Genomic DNA, 14,519 nt, shown 5'->3' with positions numbered 1-14,519 from the left:
CTCTAGCTCAGCTTTTTGCTGGTTAATTGGAGATGGGCTCTTGCAGATTTTTCTGCCTGGCTGGCTTTAAACAGCTATCTTCCAGGTAGTTCTCAGCCTCCTGAGTAGTTAAGATTACAGGTGTGAGCCAATGGCATCCTGTTTATGTTTCAGCTAGAGTCTTGCTTCTTGCTCAGGCCTGAGCCTAGACAATGATCCTTCTATTTTAGGCTTCATATCATAGCTGGGATGCCAGATATTCATCACCACAACCAGCTTCTTCCATTGAGATGGAACTTTATAGACTTTTTTGCACAGATGGATTGGAACCCATCCTCCCTCATACCTAACTAGGATGACAGGTGTGTGTTTCTGTGCCCAGCCATTGGTCTTATGTATATACCTTGGTGTCTGGTCTGGAAACATGATCTTTCTCATCTCAGCCTCTCTGGTGGCTAGGATTCCAGGCATGAGGCACTGGTATACAGTTGTTTTTTGAGAGAGGGTCTTGATGGGTAGCCCAGCATGGCCTCAAACTAGTGATCCTCCAGAATCAACCTTCCAAGTGCTGAAATTTTGCCCAGATGTCCATGTCTTTCTTCTTGGAAGCAGAACTCTTGAATCATCTTCTTAGTCCTGAGGGATCATGAGAAATTGTAGGGCTCTGCACACATGGAGAGGCATCAGTGGGAAACACCTCAGGCCCTTTCTCAGCATTTCCTTGATATAGGCCCTCCTTTCTATTCTTTCCCTTTTCTCGTTACTCTTTTCACATTGGTAATCATATGTGTTGCTGAGGCTTTTCTAACCACTATTGCTGTGTAATAAGTATTTTTTAAAATGCTGCTTCAAACATGTTTTTTTCTGTTATTGGTGGTGGTAATGTTTGTTTTTAACCTTTGTTTTTTTAGGGATGGCAAAGTGGGAGCACACAAAGGATGGAGGAAGGATAAACAAATGCAGTTATGCTCTTTAGTATACACTATGTGGAAAATCACCTATGTAACTTGTGCAAGGATGAGAGGGGGAAACGAGGAAAGCAAAGGAAGAGGTGACATTGTCTAAAAAAGAAAATGTACTTATTGCCTGACTTATGAAATGGTAAGCCCTCTGAACAACACCTTAACAATAGCAATAAAATTATACTGCTTCAGATCACTGGGGTGGCATTCGTTTATGTTTCCAGATGCTTGAGAGGCTCAGGTAGGAAGATTATAAATTTAAGGTTGAGGTAGCCTGGGATACATAGCAAGACCAGGTCAAAAACCAAAACAAACAGTACAACAAAAATGAGAGAGAGAGGCTGCTTGGTCTGGAAGGTGTAGCTCAGCATCAGAATGCTTGCCTAGCATGAACAAGGCCCCCTGACTCCAATCCTTAGCAAAGCAAAAAACAAAGAGACAAATAATAACAACAAGAAAAACAAACCACAAGCCACAAACAAAGCCCAAAGCTTCTAAAATCAACTATTTTGTACCACACTGATACAAATCAGAGATCTGACCATTAAAAGCAGTGCTTGACCCTAGCCTGGATCCTGGATCCTGTTCTAGAAGAGAAAAATACTCTAAATGATGTTAAGTCAACTGACAAAGACGAATGGAAGAGTAAACAAAACTATTGCAGTCAATGTTAGTCCTACTGAAAGAGAAAGAACAATAATAAAGCAAGCAAAAATGTTTGTAGTAAGAAAATTTGTGTGCTTGCTTTGACAGCACATATATTAAAATTGGAACAATACAGAGAAGATTAGCACGGCCCCTGTGCAAGGATGATACACAAATTCATGAAGTGTTCCATATTTTTATACTGTTCAAAAAGACATGTATTCATTGCCTGACCTATATAACTGTAACTCCTATGTAACCTTTACAATAAAAATAAATTTGAAAACCACTCGGATATTAGTAAAAAACAAAAAAAGAAAATTTGCACAAAGAATCTATGAGTATATTTTATCCTTTACATATTGAAATTATTTCCAAAATAAAGTTTTTTTTTCTTTTTCTGGTACTAGGGCTTGAGCTTACATCTTGCTTAGCTTTTTCGATCAAGTTTGGTGCTCTACCACTTGAGTCATACCTCCCCTTCTGGCTTTTTGGTTAATTGGAGAGTCCTCAGATTTGTCTGTCCAGGCAGGCTTCAAACTGGGATCCTCATTCTCACCCTCCTGAGTAGCTAGTATTACAGATGTGAGCCAATACCTCCATGAGGTAGTAGTCTTGCTGTCCTTCTTTCTGGGAGGAGGAAGCTGAAGCACAAGAGGTTAAGTTCTCACCACCATTAGTGAACACAAGTAGGGTTTGATCTGTTCTGGCCCCAGAGCCCAGGATCTTTAATACTCTATAGTAGATTTACATACAGTTGCGATTCCTTTCACACCAACAGTTTTCTTCCAATGGCTCGTTTATTTATATTATTTATTCTTCAGGTATTTTAGGACAGCCTCCTCTGACCACCCAACTCTAGGGTGAGTGCTTGTCCGTTGGGCACACATGCCTGATGGTACCCAAGACTACTATGCCCTATATATAGTTTTTCGGGTGCCTTGTCTCCACCATTGAACTCCAAGTTCCGTGAGGGCAGGGACACAATTATGGGCCTATAAACATCTGTAGCGTTGAGCAGATGGCCTGGTAGGTAGCATGTCACCAAGTAAATACTAACAGTGCATGAAAACAACCCTAATTGGGCAGACTGCCTGGCAGCTATGTCACCAAGTAAATACTGATCTCTCACACTCCGCATTTGGAGTTGCCACACATTCCCCACACAGAAGCACAGCCACTAAGAGACTGTACCAACACACACACAATCGATCATATCCACTCCTGTCTAAGCAAACTCCACCACTGTGATTTATTCCCCATACTCCTGTCATATTCCTCATAGAGTCCCGTCACAGAATTTACCCTGTCAGCTCTCATCCTCAATCACTACCACGCAAAAAAAAAATTTTTTTTTTAAACCTAAGTGTAGTCACCACCTGCACTCTGAAGACGGGGTATTTACTCTCTCTATCCTCAGTTAATATGTGTATTTTTCACCCACACAGTCCCTGACATATACCATTGCGGTCATCCGTCGTTTTCCCGACTTCTCCCTGCTCAGGCTTCACGCTCGCGACCACACTTGGCACGCACGCGCTCCGGGGGCCGGGACAGGGGAGGCACCGCGGTGGGGTCCGCGGCGCGGGGTGGACTCCCGGAGCCCCAGCCCCGAGCCCCGGCGGGCGCGGCCCCGCCCCGCCCCCTCATGCATATGCAGCGCCCCAGCCCGGCGGCCCGGCCCCCAGACGGCCATTTGTAGCGGCGCTGGAGGCTGCGTTCGGTTCGCCCGTGGAGCTGCGGAGAGGAGAGCGTTCCCCCGGCCGTGGCCACCCCTGCTTCCCGGTGTACCCGGGGACCCTCCGCGCCTCGCGTGGCGCTCAGTCAGCCCCAGGGGCTGTGCTGCGGAGCGGGCCGACCCTCCCCGCAGCCTCCGGCGCTCGGGACCCCCGCCGGGCCGCTCGCCCGGAGCCCGCCGGCCGCACACGTCCCCGAAGCCGGGCCTAGGGCGCGCGGCGGCGGCGGCGGCTCGGCGCGGCCGGGCCGGGCTCGGTGGCGTCCTCATGGCCGCGGCCGGCTGGCGGGACGGCTCCGGCCAGGAGAAGTACCGGCTCGTGGTGGTCGGCGGCGGCGGCGTGGGCAAGTCGGCGCTCACCATCCAGTTCATCCAGGTGCGGGGAGCGGGCCTGCGGGGCGGCGGCGGGCTGGGACTCGCGCTACCTGTGGCGGGGTGGCCGCGGCGACCCCGCCCGGGAGGCGCCGCTCGGACCGTGGGGGGTGGGGGGGGCGGGCGGGCGGGCTGCGAGCGGCGGGCGCGAGGCGGGCTCCGCGCCTTTGCCCCGCGGCCACACGCCGCGCTCCTGCCTGCCCGGCCCCCGGGCTCGCGCGCCGGGCGCCCGGGGAGTCCGGCTTCTCTGGAATGCGGCCGGGAGGGCGGAGCGGGCGGGCGGGGTGGGAAGCGTCGTTCCACCTTATCGCTCCGGCCGCCGCTGCTCCGCGGAGCCCGGCTTCCTGCCCCGAGGGCCCGGCGTCGGGCGCGGGCTGGGAGCCCGTCCTCGCGCGCGCTGGTCCCGTCGGCGTGACCACCGGGGCCCCTTGGGCTCGGGGTCCCCTGCGCCCTCGGGGCTTCTGCGTTCGGGTCGGGTCGCGCCGCCCGCTTCGGAGCTGCGCGTTTTTTCTTTGTGTGTGTTTGCCCTTTTCTCACGAGTCGTCTCTTAGGTAATACGTCCGGGTGGGAGTGTTTTTGATAATGCCCCAGGGAAATGGAGGCTTGGAGGAAGTTAAAAATGTGCTTTGATAGGGGCGAGACCGTTTCCTAGGAATTCCTGATGCCTTCCTGCCTCTGGCGGTGCCAAGGTGAAGTTTGGGATGATCCTGCCTTGGATGGCCGACTTGTGCGTTCTGGGTCCAACCCCCTTCGCCCCCCCCACCACACCCCACCTTCTTTGGGTTGTGGGAAGGGGAAGGTGGGGTTGTGTTAGCGGTGGGATTCTTCATTCTTAGAATTTGCTGCTGGCACGAGGTTTGAGTGGGCTCCTTTTTGGATTAAAAAAAAAAAAAGAACCCAGATACCGTTCTGCTTTTGTCAACCTAGAAGGTGTGGCATATGTGGGGTGAGAATACCTAGTTGAATCAGATGTCAGACATTTGTGTGTGTGTATGTGCGTGTGTGTAAAAGAGTGAAGATGACGAATTTTCTTTTAAAAAATCTGTTTCACCCATTTGTCATAGAATACTTGGATAGTTGATTTCATTTCATGCTCATGTTTATAGTGACATTAAAATACAGAATACCGTGACATAAACGTGATTGTCACCTTTCACATTAAATAACTGCACAGTGATTGCTGCCATAATATGCCATGTGATTAAAATCTGCTAGTTAAACCTTTGTATCCTGGAAGACAGGATGTTTATGTAATGAACATTTACATGTGTGCTCGTTAGTGTGTTAAAACAAGGTGAGATTAGTTAAGGTAGACTCTAGACTGCTCTCACTTTGTTTGCCATTTCCCTGGGGCCAAGAGAGAATTTTTTTTTTTTAAATAACTGATGGCAAAACAAAACAATTTAGGGTTGGGGATTGAGCTCAGTGGAAGTACAATTGCCTGGCAAGTACAAGGACCTGAGTTTGGTCCTCAGCTCTGGAAACTAAATAAAAAAAAATAAAACAGTTTATAGCTAAACCTTTCCTTGGCGATTAGTCTCATATTTAGCGGTGGAGGAAGTGTAGGGGTAGAGGAATCATCCCGGGGTTCCATAATTGATGATTAGTGTTACCTAAAACATTTAAGCCGCAACACTTCAGTTTATTTATCTTCTTTCTTACCGTCTGAATGTAATTGTATCTATAAGTTGTTTTTGGTATTTGAGCCTTTGTTTTTGGGAACTAGTATTAGAAATCACTTAATTACCATTATCTTTGGTAACTGCTATCTTTGCAATGGTTTTCTGGAACTTGCTTGTTAAAGAATACTTCTGTATGAATTGTACAATATCTAGATGCTTTAGATGACACCAATTAAGTAAAGATGTGCATGAATAAGATGTGTGTATAGGTACATGCATAACAAGTATGAACTTTGAATCATACAAAACTTAAATGTGTCTTTTGTTCTGTCACTTATTGGCTGTGAGAAATACTCATCCTCTCGGAGTCTCAATTTTCTTAGAAGTAAAGTCGATATTAATACATATTCATTACAACTTTTGAATTTTAAGAAAAATCTTTGTTATCTGGCATGTACTATGTACTCTATTAGTGGCAATCTTTTTTTTCTTCTTTAATAAGCGTGCCTGTGTACAGGTCTATAATGTGCTTAAACTCAAATAGAATTCAGATTCTGAAAAGTCAGTGTGGGAAAGATTGATCAAAGCACTATGGGGTTGGGATGTAGCTCAGCTAATCCCTTGCTTAGCATACAAGATTCCCTGGATTTGACCCACAGCACCTTAACAAACAGACAAATAGACCCAACACAAATGTGATGTAGACTTGTTGGTAGGGAGAATTGAAATTCATATTTGAGGAATGGGCATCTCATGCTAGCTTGCTGGAGTGTGTGTGTGTTGGGAGATGGCTTGGGGCCAGTGAAACTGAGGAATTTAGGCTCTGAAGTTGACCTGGTGGTGGTTTATTACCCAGCTCTGTCACTTGCTCTACCTACAGTCTTAGACAAGTTACTTAACTTGCTGTGTCCATCTGCATTTTCTCATCTAAAAGCTGGAGAAGTAAGTACCATCTAAATTTGTGACTATTGGATAAGTTAACATGCCAAGGTTTAGTACATAGAAATACTTCATACTTTCGTTATTAATCTTAAATCTTAATCTTATTGTCTGAGTCCTGGGGCATTAAGATTCATTTTGTTGTGATTATCTAGAAGTAGAAACTGTGGAGGGTAAGGAGGCTGCATAGTAATCATTTTCAAGCAAGTGTTTTGTTTTTTTTTTGTAGATTAGAATGGCACAAGTTGGTTGTTATTTTTTTTCTTTTTGAAGACTTCTAAAATGCTACCCTTTTACAGTAGCTTTTAATATATTTTTATTATGTTGCCTTGGTCGGGAAAAGTATGCAAACGAGTTTACAAGTGAAGAATTAAACAACTTTTGCCTTCAGTTTTCTGTTTGACCATAGATTCATATCTTCTGTGCATATGAAGAGCTACAAATTAGGAAATTAACAAATTAAGAGTTGTTTACAGCAAATACATGATTGAAATGTAGGTTAAAAGTATTTGTGTGTGACCTTTGTGTTTCCTTTGCTCATACTTTGTGCCTGGGCACCTGTGCTGGTCCCAGGGCTCCAGCTAGAGCCTGTGCACCAGCCTTAGCTTTTGTGCTCAAGGCTAGTGCTCTATCACTTGAGCAATAGCTGGATTTTTGTTGGTTAGAGATAAACATGGACTTTTCTGGCCAGGCCAGCTTTGAACCACAATTCTCAGATCTCAGCCTCCTGAGTAGCTAGGATTAGAGGTGTAAGCCACCAGTGCCTGGCTTGCTCTTGACAACAAAACAAAACCCTTTTTTGTTCTGTTGGAAGATAAAATATAAAATGAATCAGCTGATTGCGATGTGAGTTTGACCTTGCAAAGAGTGGAAGGGAGAGATAATTAATTGTATCTCATTTTCATCCCTTTTTCAGGAAGGAACTCTGGGTAATTTCCCAGTGTCTTACTCTTTAGGGCTTCCTTTTCTTCATAAAATAGTAGTTTTTTGTTTTGTTTTGTTTTTTGGCCAGTCCTGGGGCATGGACTCAGGGCCTGAGCACTGTCCCTGGCTTCTTCTTGCTCAAGGCTAGCACTCTGCCACTTGAGCCACAGCGCCACTTCTGGCCATTTTCTGTATATGTGGTGCTGGGGAATCGAACCTAGGGCCTCATGTATACGAGGCAAGCACTCTTGCCACTAGGCCATATCCCCAGCCCAAAATAGTAGTTTTGATTGAACAAATCACCTCTGAAATTCTAGGATTCTTTTTTTTTTTTTAATTCTAACGAGTCACTTGTGTCTTCTTGTCAAGGTTCTTTAGTTCTGTGTCTCACTTTTCTCATTTGAAAAGGCAAAAGAACACATCTTTAGGACTTTTGGAATAAATATATTGCCTGGACTTCACTCAGCGGAGTGCCGTCAACTGGGTAACTAATAATAATCAGCTTTTTAAAATTGGCTGTTCTTCTGTATCTTGGTGTCCTTTCAAAACAAAATTGTAATTTTTCATTTTTTGTCAACTGTCTCTTCCCACTGCACCCCAACCCAGTTCTTTCTCCTCACTTCTCTGTGGTGTTTATGTGATGAACCAACCTTCCTTCCTTCCTTCGATCTGGGAACTGAACTCAGGCTATCTCACTTACTAAACAGGTGCTTTACCACTTGAGCCATGACACTAATTCTTTTTGCTTTGGTTCCTTTTGAGGTAGGGTCTTGATTTATGCACTGGCTGGCCTTTTATGCACTGGCTGGCCTCAGCTGTCATCTACTTGTGCTTCCCTGTGTTGCTGGGGATGATAGGGTAGGTTCCATTACACTTACTCTTTTAGCTAGCTCATAGCTGAGATAATAGGTGAGTGTGCCATTGTGCACAGCCGTTGAGTAAGATGGAGTCTCCTGAGCTGTTTTTGCCCGGCTTGTCCTGGAATCAGCGTTTCCTATCTTTACCTCTTAAGTAGCTAAGATTACTGACATGAGCCATCACTCCTAGTTTGATTTCATTATGAGTTGGGAAGACTATTAAAAAAAGTCTTTTTGGAGTTAATGTTTAAGAAATAACAGGATGGGGAGTGGCATATTCCAGTGTCATTGTGTGTGCTTAGTGTAAACCAGATGCGGGGTTTAATCCCTAGCACCAACATAAACTAAACAAGGAGTAATCACTGGGTTTTTGAGCTCCTACTTTAGCAACTCAGAGGAGGCTATATGTGTTTTATGGATTTACAGAGACAATTTTCCCAGTTCTTTTAATGTTTTAAGAACTTTTTTCAACATATTTTCAGATTTTGAGTTAGTTGTGTAGGGGTTAGTTGGTTTGCATCTTAAGTTTTAGTCATAAAACCTGTTTATCTGGATCTGACTCAAACATTGCTTTTTACCTGGAGTTTGTCTTTCCGGAAGTGTTTTTTTTTCCATTGTCTTTTCTTGGGACAAAGATCTTAGACTTATTTGTGTTGTTAGTTACTTGATCCACATGTCAAGATTGGGAGTTTAAACTCTTCAATTGTTATTCCATTGCTACATCTTCAAGCCTCTTTCTGCAAGGAGAAGTCCCTTAAACTGCTAATGTTTATGCACTTGAACCACTAGATTTATTTTTGTGCAAATAATTATTTAAATTGTCAATAATTTATGGATCAGTTGTTAACATTAAAACATAAGAGACTTCTTCCATTGGTGGAAGAACTAGAGATTTGCTGGTTTGACACTAGTTGAAATGGTCCTGCAGACTGTGATCCAAATTCTAGGCACTCAGGCCAAACGTTTCCTTACAGGGGATGGTGCTTGTATCAAAGAGGCAGAGAGAAGTTGTGAAGTCAAGAACACTACTTTTCCTTGGTAATGAAAATGGTCTTTTAAATTCATTTAGGCAAATTGATAACTTAAGAAGGGATAGGAAGACTTAAAGTAGCTTATTTATTTATTGAGACAAGGTCTTGCTGTATATTTCAGTCTGTCCTCAAACTCACAATCTTTCTGACTCAACCTTATAAATGCTGGGATTAAAGGAATGTATCATCACACACAGCTATTCAATTCTTAAAAAAAGTTCCCTTTTAAAATTGCTTTAAAAATTGAGACAGATTTTGGATGCTACACAAACATTTCTTTTTGGTAAAGAAAAATTGTCTTTTGGATATCAACGTTTTGTATCTTCCTTGCTGAAAGTGATGAGTGAAAAGATTTTCACTGCCTGGAGATAGGAGAGTTCATTAATTTTTCTTCTCCTCCCCTTCTGACATTTATTTTATGTTTATTCAGAGCTGCTTAGGCTCATTTTGATGATAATTTTTTATTATGTATTACATGTTTTTTACATAATATATGAAGAAGCATTAGTAAAATAAAGTGTTCTTGCAATTTTTTCACATTTAGAGTCCATCTCTGCTGTAGTTACTGAATCTTGAAGGCCTTGATGTTGAATGACTTTGCAGTAGAGCTGCTGAGTTTGTGTTTGAGATTGAAACTTAGTTTAAACTAATGTCCTTGGTAGACTTGATTTACTTCTGTTTTGGAAAGAAAAATGTGTCTCAGAGAAGCAAGGAAATGTTATCTAAAATTGTGCTACTGGAGACATAATTAGCTGACTTCTTTGGTGTCTTGTAAGGTATATTTCATTTTTAATGTTTTATCAAAGGAATGTGGCTTACTGAATAGCATTAAATTCTAGTTTAAAATTTTGGATAACTTTTTGTTGGTATATATTGATAGGTTAGCTAACAAGCTTAACATGTTACCTTGTTGCTGACTAGCTTAACGTGCTACCTTGTACAATGATATTATTTTTTTAGGAAAAAGATCTTTATATACATAAGTAAATGTTCAGTACTAAAATTATGAATGTGGTAAAATCACAACTTATATTTCTTTTAAAATTAAAGAAAAACCCCAGATTTATCAATTGTTACCATTTCCCCTTATTTGCTTTATTCCCCCCCAGTTAAGTATCTCTCTGTAGTTTGTAAGAATTGAGTATTTACTTATATAAACAGTATAATAATTTTTTCCAATAGTTCTGATGATGCTTTCTACAGCAACAAACATACAAACAAAAAGACTATACAGTGCATTATGCATACGTGTCTAATTTAGAACAGTTTTTTAGTCTTTGTCCATCCCTGTCCTCCCCCCCCCCCCCCCCAGTACTAGGGCTTCAACTCAGGACCTGGGTGCTGTCCCTGAGCCTCTTTGTGCTCAAGGCTAGTGCTCTACCACTTGCCACAGCCCCCACTTCGGACTTTTTTGAGTAGTTTATTAGAGATAAGAGTCTCACAGATTTTCCAGCCTAGGCTGGCTTCGAACTGCACTCCTCAGATTTCAGCCTCCTGAGTAGCTAGGATTACAGGCATGAGCCACTGGCACCTAGCCTAGTCTTTTATTGTTGTTTTTGCCAATCCTGGGGCTTGGACTTGGCCTGAGCACTGTCCCTGGCTTCTTTTTGCTCAAGGCTAGCACTCTACCACTTGAGCCACAGCGCCACTTCTGGCCGTTTTCTATATATGTGGGTGCTGGGGAATCGAACCCAGGGCTTCATTGTATATGAGGCAAGCACTCTTGCCACTAGGCCATACTCCCAGCTAGTCTTTGTTTTAAAGAGTACAAATTAGTTATCTGTATAGTACCCTCAATTTGGATCTGACTGCTATTTTTTTATGATTAGATCCAGATGATGCATTTTTGGTGGGGCAGAAATTACACAGAAATGATGTGTTCTTAGAGTATTAAATTAGAAGAGATAAAATAGATGCTTGAGTGTTTCCATGCTTACTTTTTGGCTATAGTCCCAATTCTAGAAAATTACCCCGAAGATGCACTTCCAACAATATGAGAGTATGCATGTGCAAGGTTGTGGCATTGTTTGTAATGATAAAAATTGGAAGCACCCTGTATAGTAAAATAGTTGTGTAAAACCCAGTGTATTCACTTATGGAGTATTATGCAGCTATAAAAAAGAACACAAGTCTCACTGAATGGTGGGGTACTTTTTAAGATACATTATTCTGTGGAAACAGTAAAAGGCAAAAGTACCTCCTTATAGTGTAAGAAAGGAGTTGATTAGAAAATTCATGTATATTTGCTTATGGGGATAGAAATGACAGGAGGGATAGATGAGGTTGATGAGTTAATTGGAGGAGAGTGGGTAAGGATGAGGTGAGGTGGAAGGGATGGAGGCAGTGACCTTCAGAGGTCACCATTCTGACTTTTGGAGCCATATTAATGTTTTACACATTGAGCATAAAAGCAAACAGCAATTAAATCAAATGATGAAGAACAAAATACCTTAAGATGGGATACAAATACGTGATTCCCCCTCCCCCCATGAGTAATGACTACATTGAAAGGGTGAAGGAAAAACTGAATTCAGGTAACTTTTGAACCCAGTGTTTGGACTATGTCCTCAAGGTAAAGACAGAAATAACCGAGAACAAACATTGAAGTCTAGTTGATACTTTTTTTGGTTTTGTCACAAGAAGCATAGGTTTACAGTTTTGTGTATTAGCATTAGCAAATAAATGTATTTTGTGAATTGGGAGCCAGTGTCTCACTGTTGGAAACGCGCTATAAATGTGGAAAGGATGAAGGTTAGAATGAAACTGGTGTCAGCATAATTGATACTATGATTTTATGAGATACATAAACAGATATAATAGATGCGTGTGGATATGTATACGTACATATCTTTCAGCTATATTGAGAGGGCTTAGAAAATGGCATCCTATAAGCAGTGAGAGCTCTAACTCCAGATTTTAGTTTCTGAATACCATTTTCTGTTAGAGTTTTAGAGAAATACCAGATTCCAGGGGCTGGGCCAGGAAAAAGTGTGAGATGAGCTTGGAGGATCTTGTAATATCGGGAAGTGGTAAAATATAATCCAAAATGATGGTGCATGTCAGAGACACCCCTGGAAAAATGATTGGCTAACTCCAGGACCACTTAATATTTGAAATAAGATTGTGAATAATTGCCCATGAATAAAGAGTTTATACTCTGTGTTGGTAAATAATTGAGAAGTTCTTGGTGTAGAATTCAGACTAATGAATATGGTTACAGGAAGTAATTGAATTAGAAAATCACCATTTGGCGGTCACAGTAATTAAGTAAATAATCATAAATGGATGTTAAAACCAGTAGGTGGTTGTGCACTTGTGTAATCTTAGCAATTGGAAAGGTGAGGCAGGAGGATCCTGAGTTGGAGGCTAGCTTGGGCAGCTTTTTGAGATTCTGTCTAACCGCCCCCCCCAACCAAAAATGAAAACAAATTAGTAGGTTAAAGTTTGAGAGCGGATAAGTATGTTGCTGTAAGGTAACTTTTATCGAGGAAGAAATAAGCCAGGTTTATCAAGGAGAAACCTGGTGCCTTGTGGGTCTTCCTCCCATGATTAAGTGATCAATTTTTTGTTGTTGTCAAAATTACACTTAAACCATCCAAGGTGAGGCATAAAGGAGACAGCTTTTTCTTTGCTTAAAGTGAAAATCTTTAATTTTGTAGCTAAATCGGTAAGTTTATGTTAGGCCAGTCAATACACATTTGTCTGTGAGTTCTGTGGTTTTGAATAGCAGTCCTTCCTCTTACAACTAGTGTGTACATAAATTGTGTGTGTGTGGTGTGTGTTTTTGACTGGGGTTTATCCTAATGTTGCTCATATTCCTAAATGCTTAATTATAAAATAGAAATAACTATGGTTTTCCTGATTACAGAAAATGAAAGAATTTAGCAGTTTTTTTTCATGCTATTTTCATCCACCCTTTTCATAAATTGAGTTTCTTTAACACAATTAAATATGAGAGATTGTGGTATTTTAAAAATACTTTGTGTTTTGCATTATATTTTATTATAATTATAAGAGTTTAATAATATTTAGTGTTATTAATTCTTTTACTAAGGTTTTTTGCTTTTATTTTCCATTTCTATCATTCTAACTGGCTTCAGTTTCAAGCATCCCTCATTAATAGGTAGTTTTTATTTTTCATTAGGACATAAAAATTTATACATTGTGTACATGATGTTTTGAAGAATACATTGTAGAATGATTGATACATATACATTACTTAGTTATTTTTTGGCAATAACAATATCTACACATTAAAATGGTATATATTGACTGTAGTCACTATGTTGTATGGCTAATTTTTAATGTTTAATTTTATTTTTGCTGTGCTTAACAGGGCCTAGTGTACATGTTAAGTGATCTATCACTGAGCTTAACTAATCCTTAGCCCCTGCACAACTATTTATTTATTAATTTATGTTTTGAATTGTGATTTAAATAACATTTTCAGGCACTTTTTAACTAAGAGGTATGCATGGTTATATTTACTTTCACATGATAAATGATTTAATTGGGTATAAAGTATTGTGTTCTAACATCAAAAACATTAAAACAATGGAGATAACTGCTTTATTTGGGTAGCATGAAGTTTCTCTTCTGTGGACTTCCTTACTTGCCTGTAACATTCATTTCATTGGAAGTGGAAACACTTATCAGGATGTGACTAGAAGGTTTTCTCTGTTCATTAGTTTCCCCAGGGAAATGATGAACCATTCAGGTTTGAGAAGCTTTTCTTCTGTATTTGTTAAGTTATCTTCATTACATTCTTTTTCCTTTTCCTTCCACTCTGAATTTTTTCTTTGTTGCTCAGGCTGGCCTTGAACTGGCTTTTTTCTGCCCCAGCCTCCTTGAGTAGTTAGGATTATGGGTCTACCATCACTGTGCTAGGCAACATTAAGATGTTTAATGGTCAAGTTTACTTTTACTTTTCAACCATCCCAAGAATATGAGTGGAGAATGACACTTATAGTTTATGAGGTACAAAATTTCGTGCAAAGGTACTAAAATGGAATTTGTTGGTAAGTCTGTATCCTTCCTTTTTCCATATTTGTTTAATCTGTGAAAATACTAATATTTGTTAAATTTCTTTTTTTTTTTTTTTTTTTTTTTGCCAGTCCTGGGCCTTGGACTCAGGGCCTGAGCACTGTCCCTGGCTTCTTCCCGCTCAAGGCTAGCTAGCACTCTGCCACTTGAGCCACAGTGCCGCTTCTGGCCGTTTTCTGTATATGTGGTGCTGGGGAATCGAACCTAGGGCCTCGTGTATCCGAGGCAGGCACTCTTGCCACTAGGCTATATCCCCAGCCCTGTTAAATTTCTTTTGAAGGCATTTTTTTCCCTCACATCTGTTTTTCCTTTGCTTTGACAGTGTATGACTTGGTGAATGAAATTTAGGAGATAACTTTCATTTTTAAATAATACATTCTTGTGTGTGCTTCACTCTGGATTTCATCCTG

At 41.4% G+C, this 14,519-nt stretch overlaps 1 protein-coding gene and 1 non-coding gene across 2 annotated transcripts in view; both read left to right on the top strand.

Moving 5' to 3' along the window:
- Positions 1–1,678: 1,678 nt before the first annotated feature.
- LOC125362812 lies at positions 1,679–1,785 on the top strand. The gene has a single exon (XR_007213115.1). It is a non-coding gene; the product is annotated as a U6 spliceosomal RNA (small nuclear RNA).
- Positions 1,786–3,294: 1,509 nt separating this feature from the next.
- The window catches only part of Rras2 (RAS related 2), a 61,118-nt gene continuing 49,893 nt past the window's right edge, over positions 3,295–14,519 (top strand). The window contains exon 1 of the mRNA XM_048361094.1: positions 3,295–3,697. Coding sequence (XP_048217051.1) covers positions 3,590–3,697 — 108 coding nt within the window. The 5' untranslated portion in view covers positions 3,295–3,589. The remainder of the gene's footprint in view (positions 3,698–14,519) is intronic.

The sequence above is a fragment of the Perognathus longimembris genome, chromosome 13, assembly GCF_023159225.1.
Source record: "Perognathus longimembris pacificus isolate PPM17 chromosome 13, ASM2315922v1, whole genome shotgun sequence".
NCBI lineage: Eukaryota > Metazoa > Chordata > Mammalia > Rodentia > Heteromyidae > Perognathus > Perognathus longimembris.
Note: the sequence above shows the minus strand (reverse complement) of the source record. Positions and strands in the feature narration are given on the sequence as shown.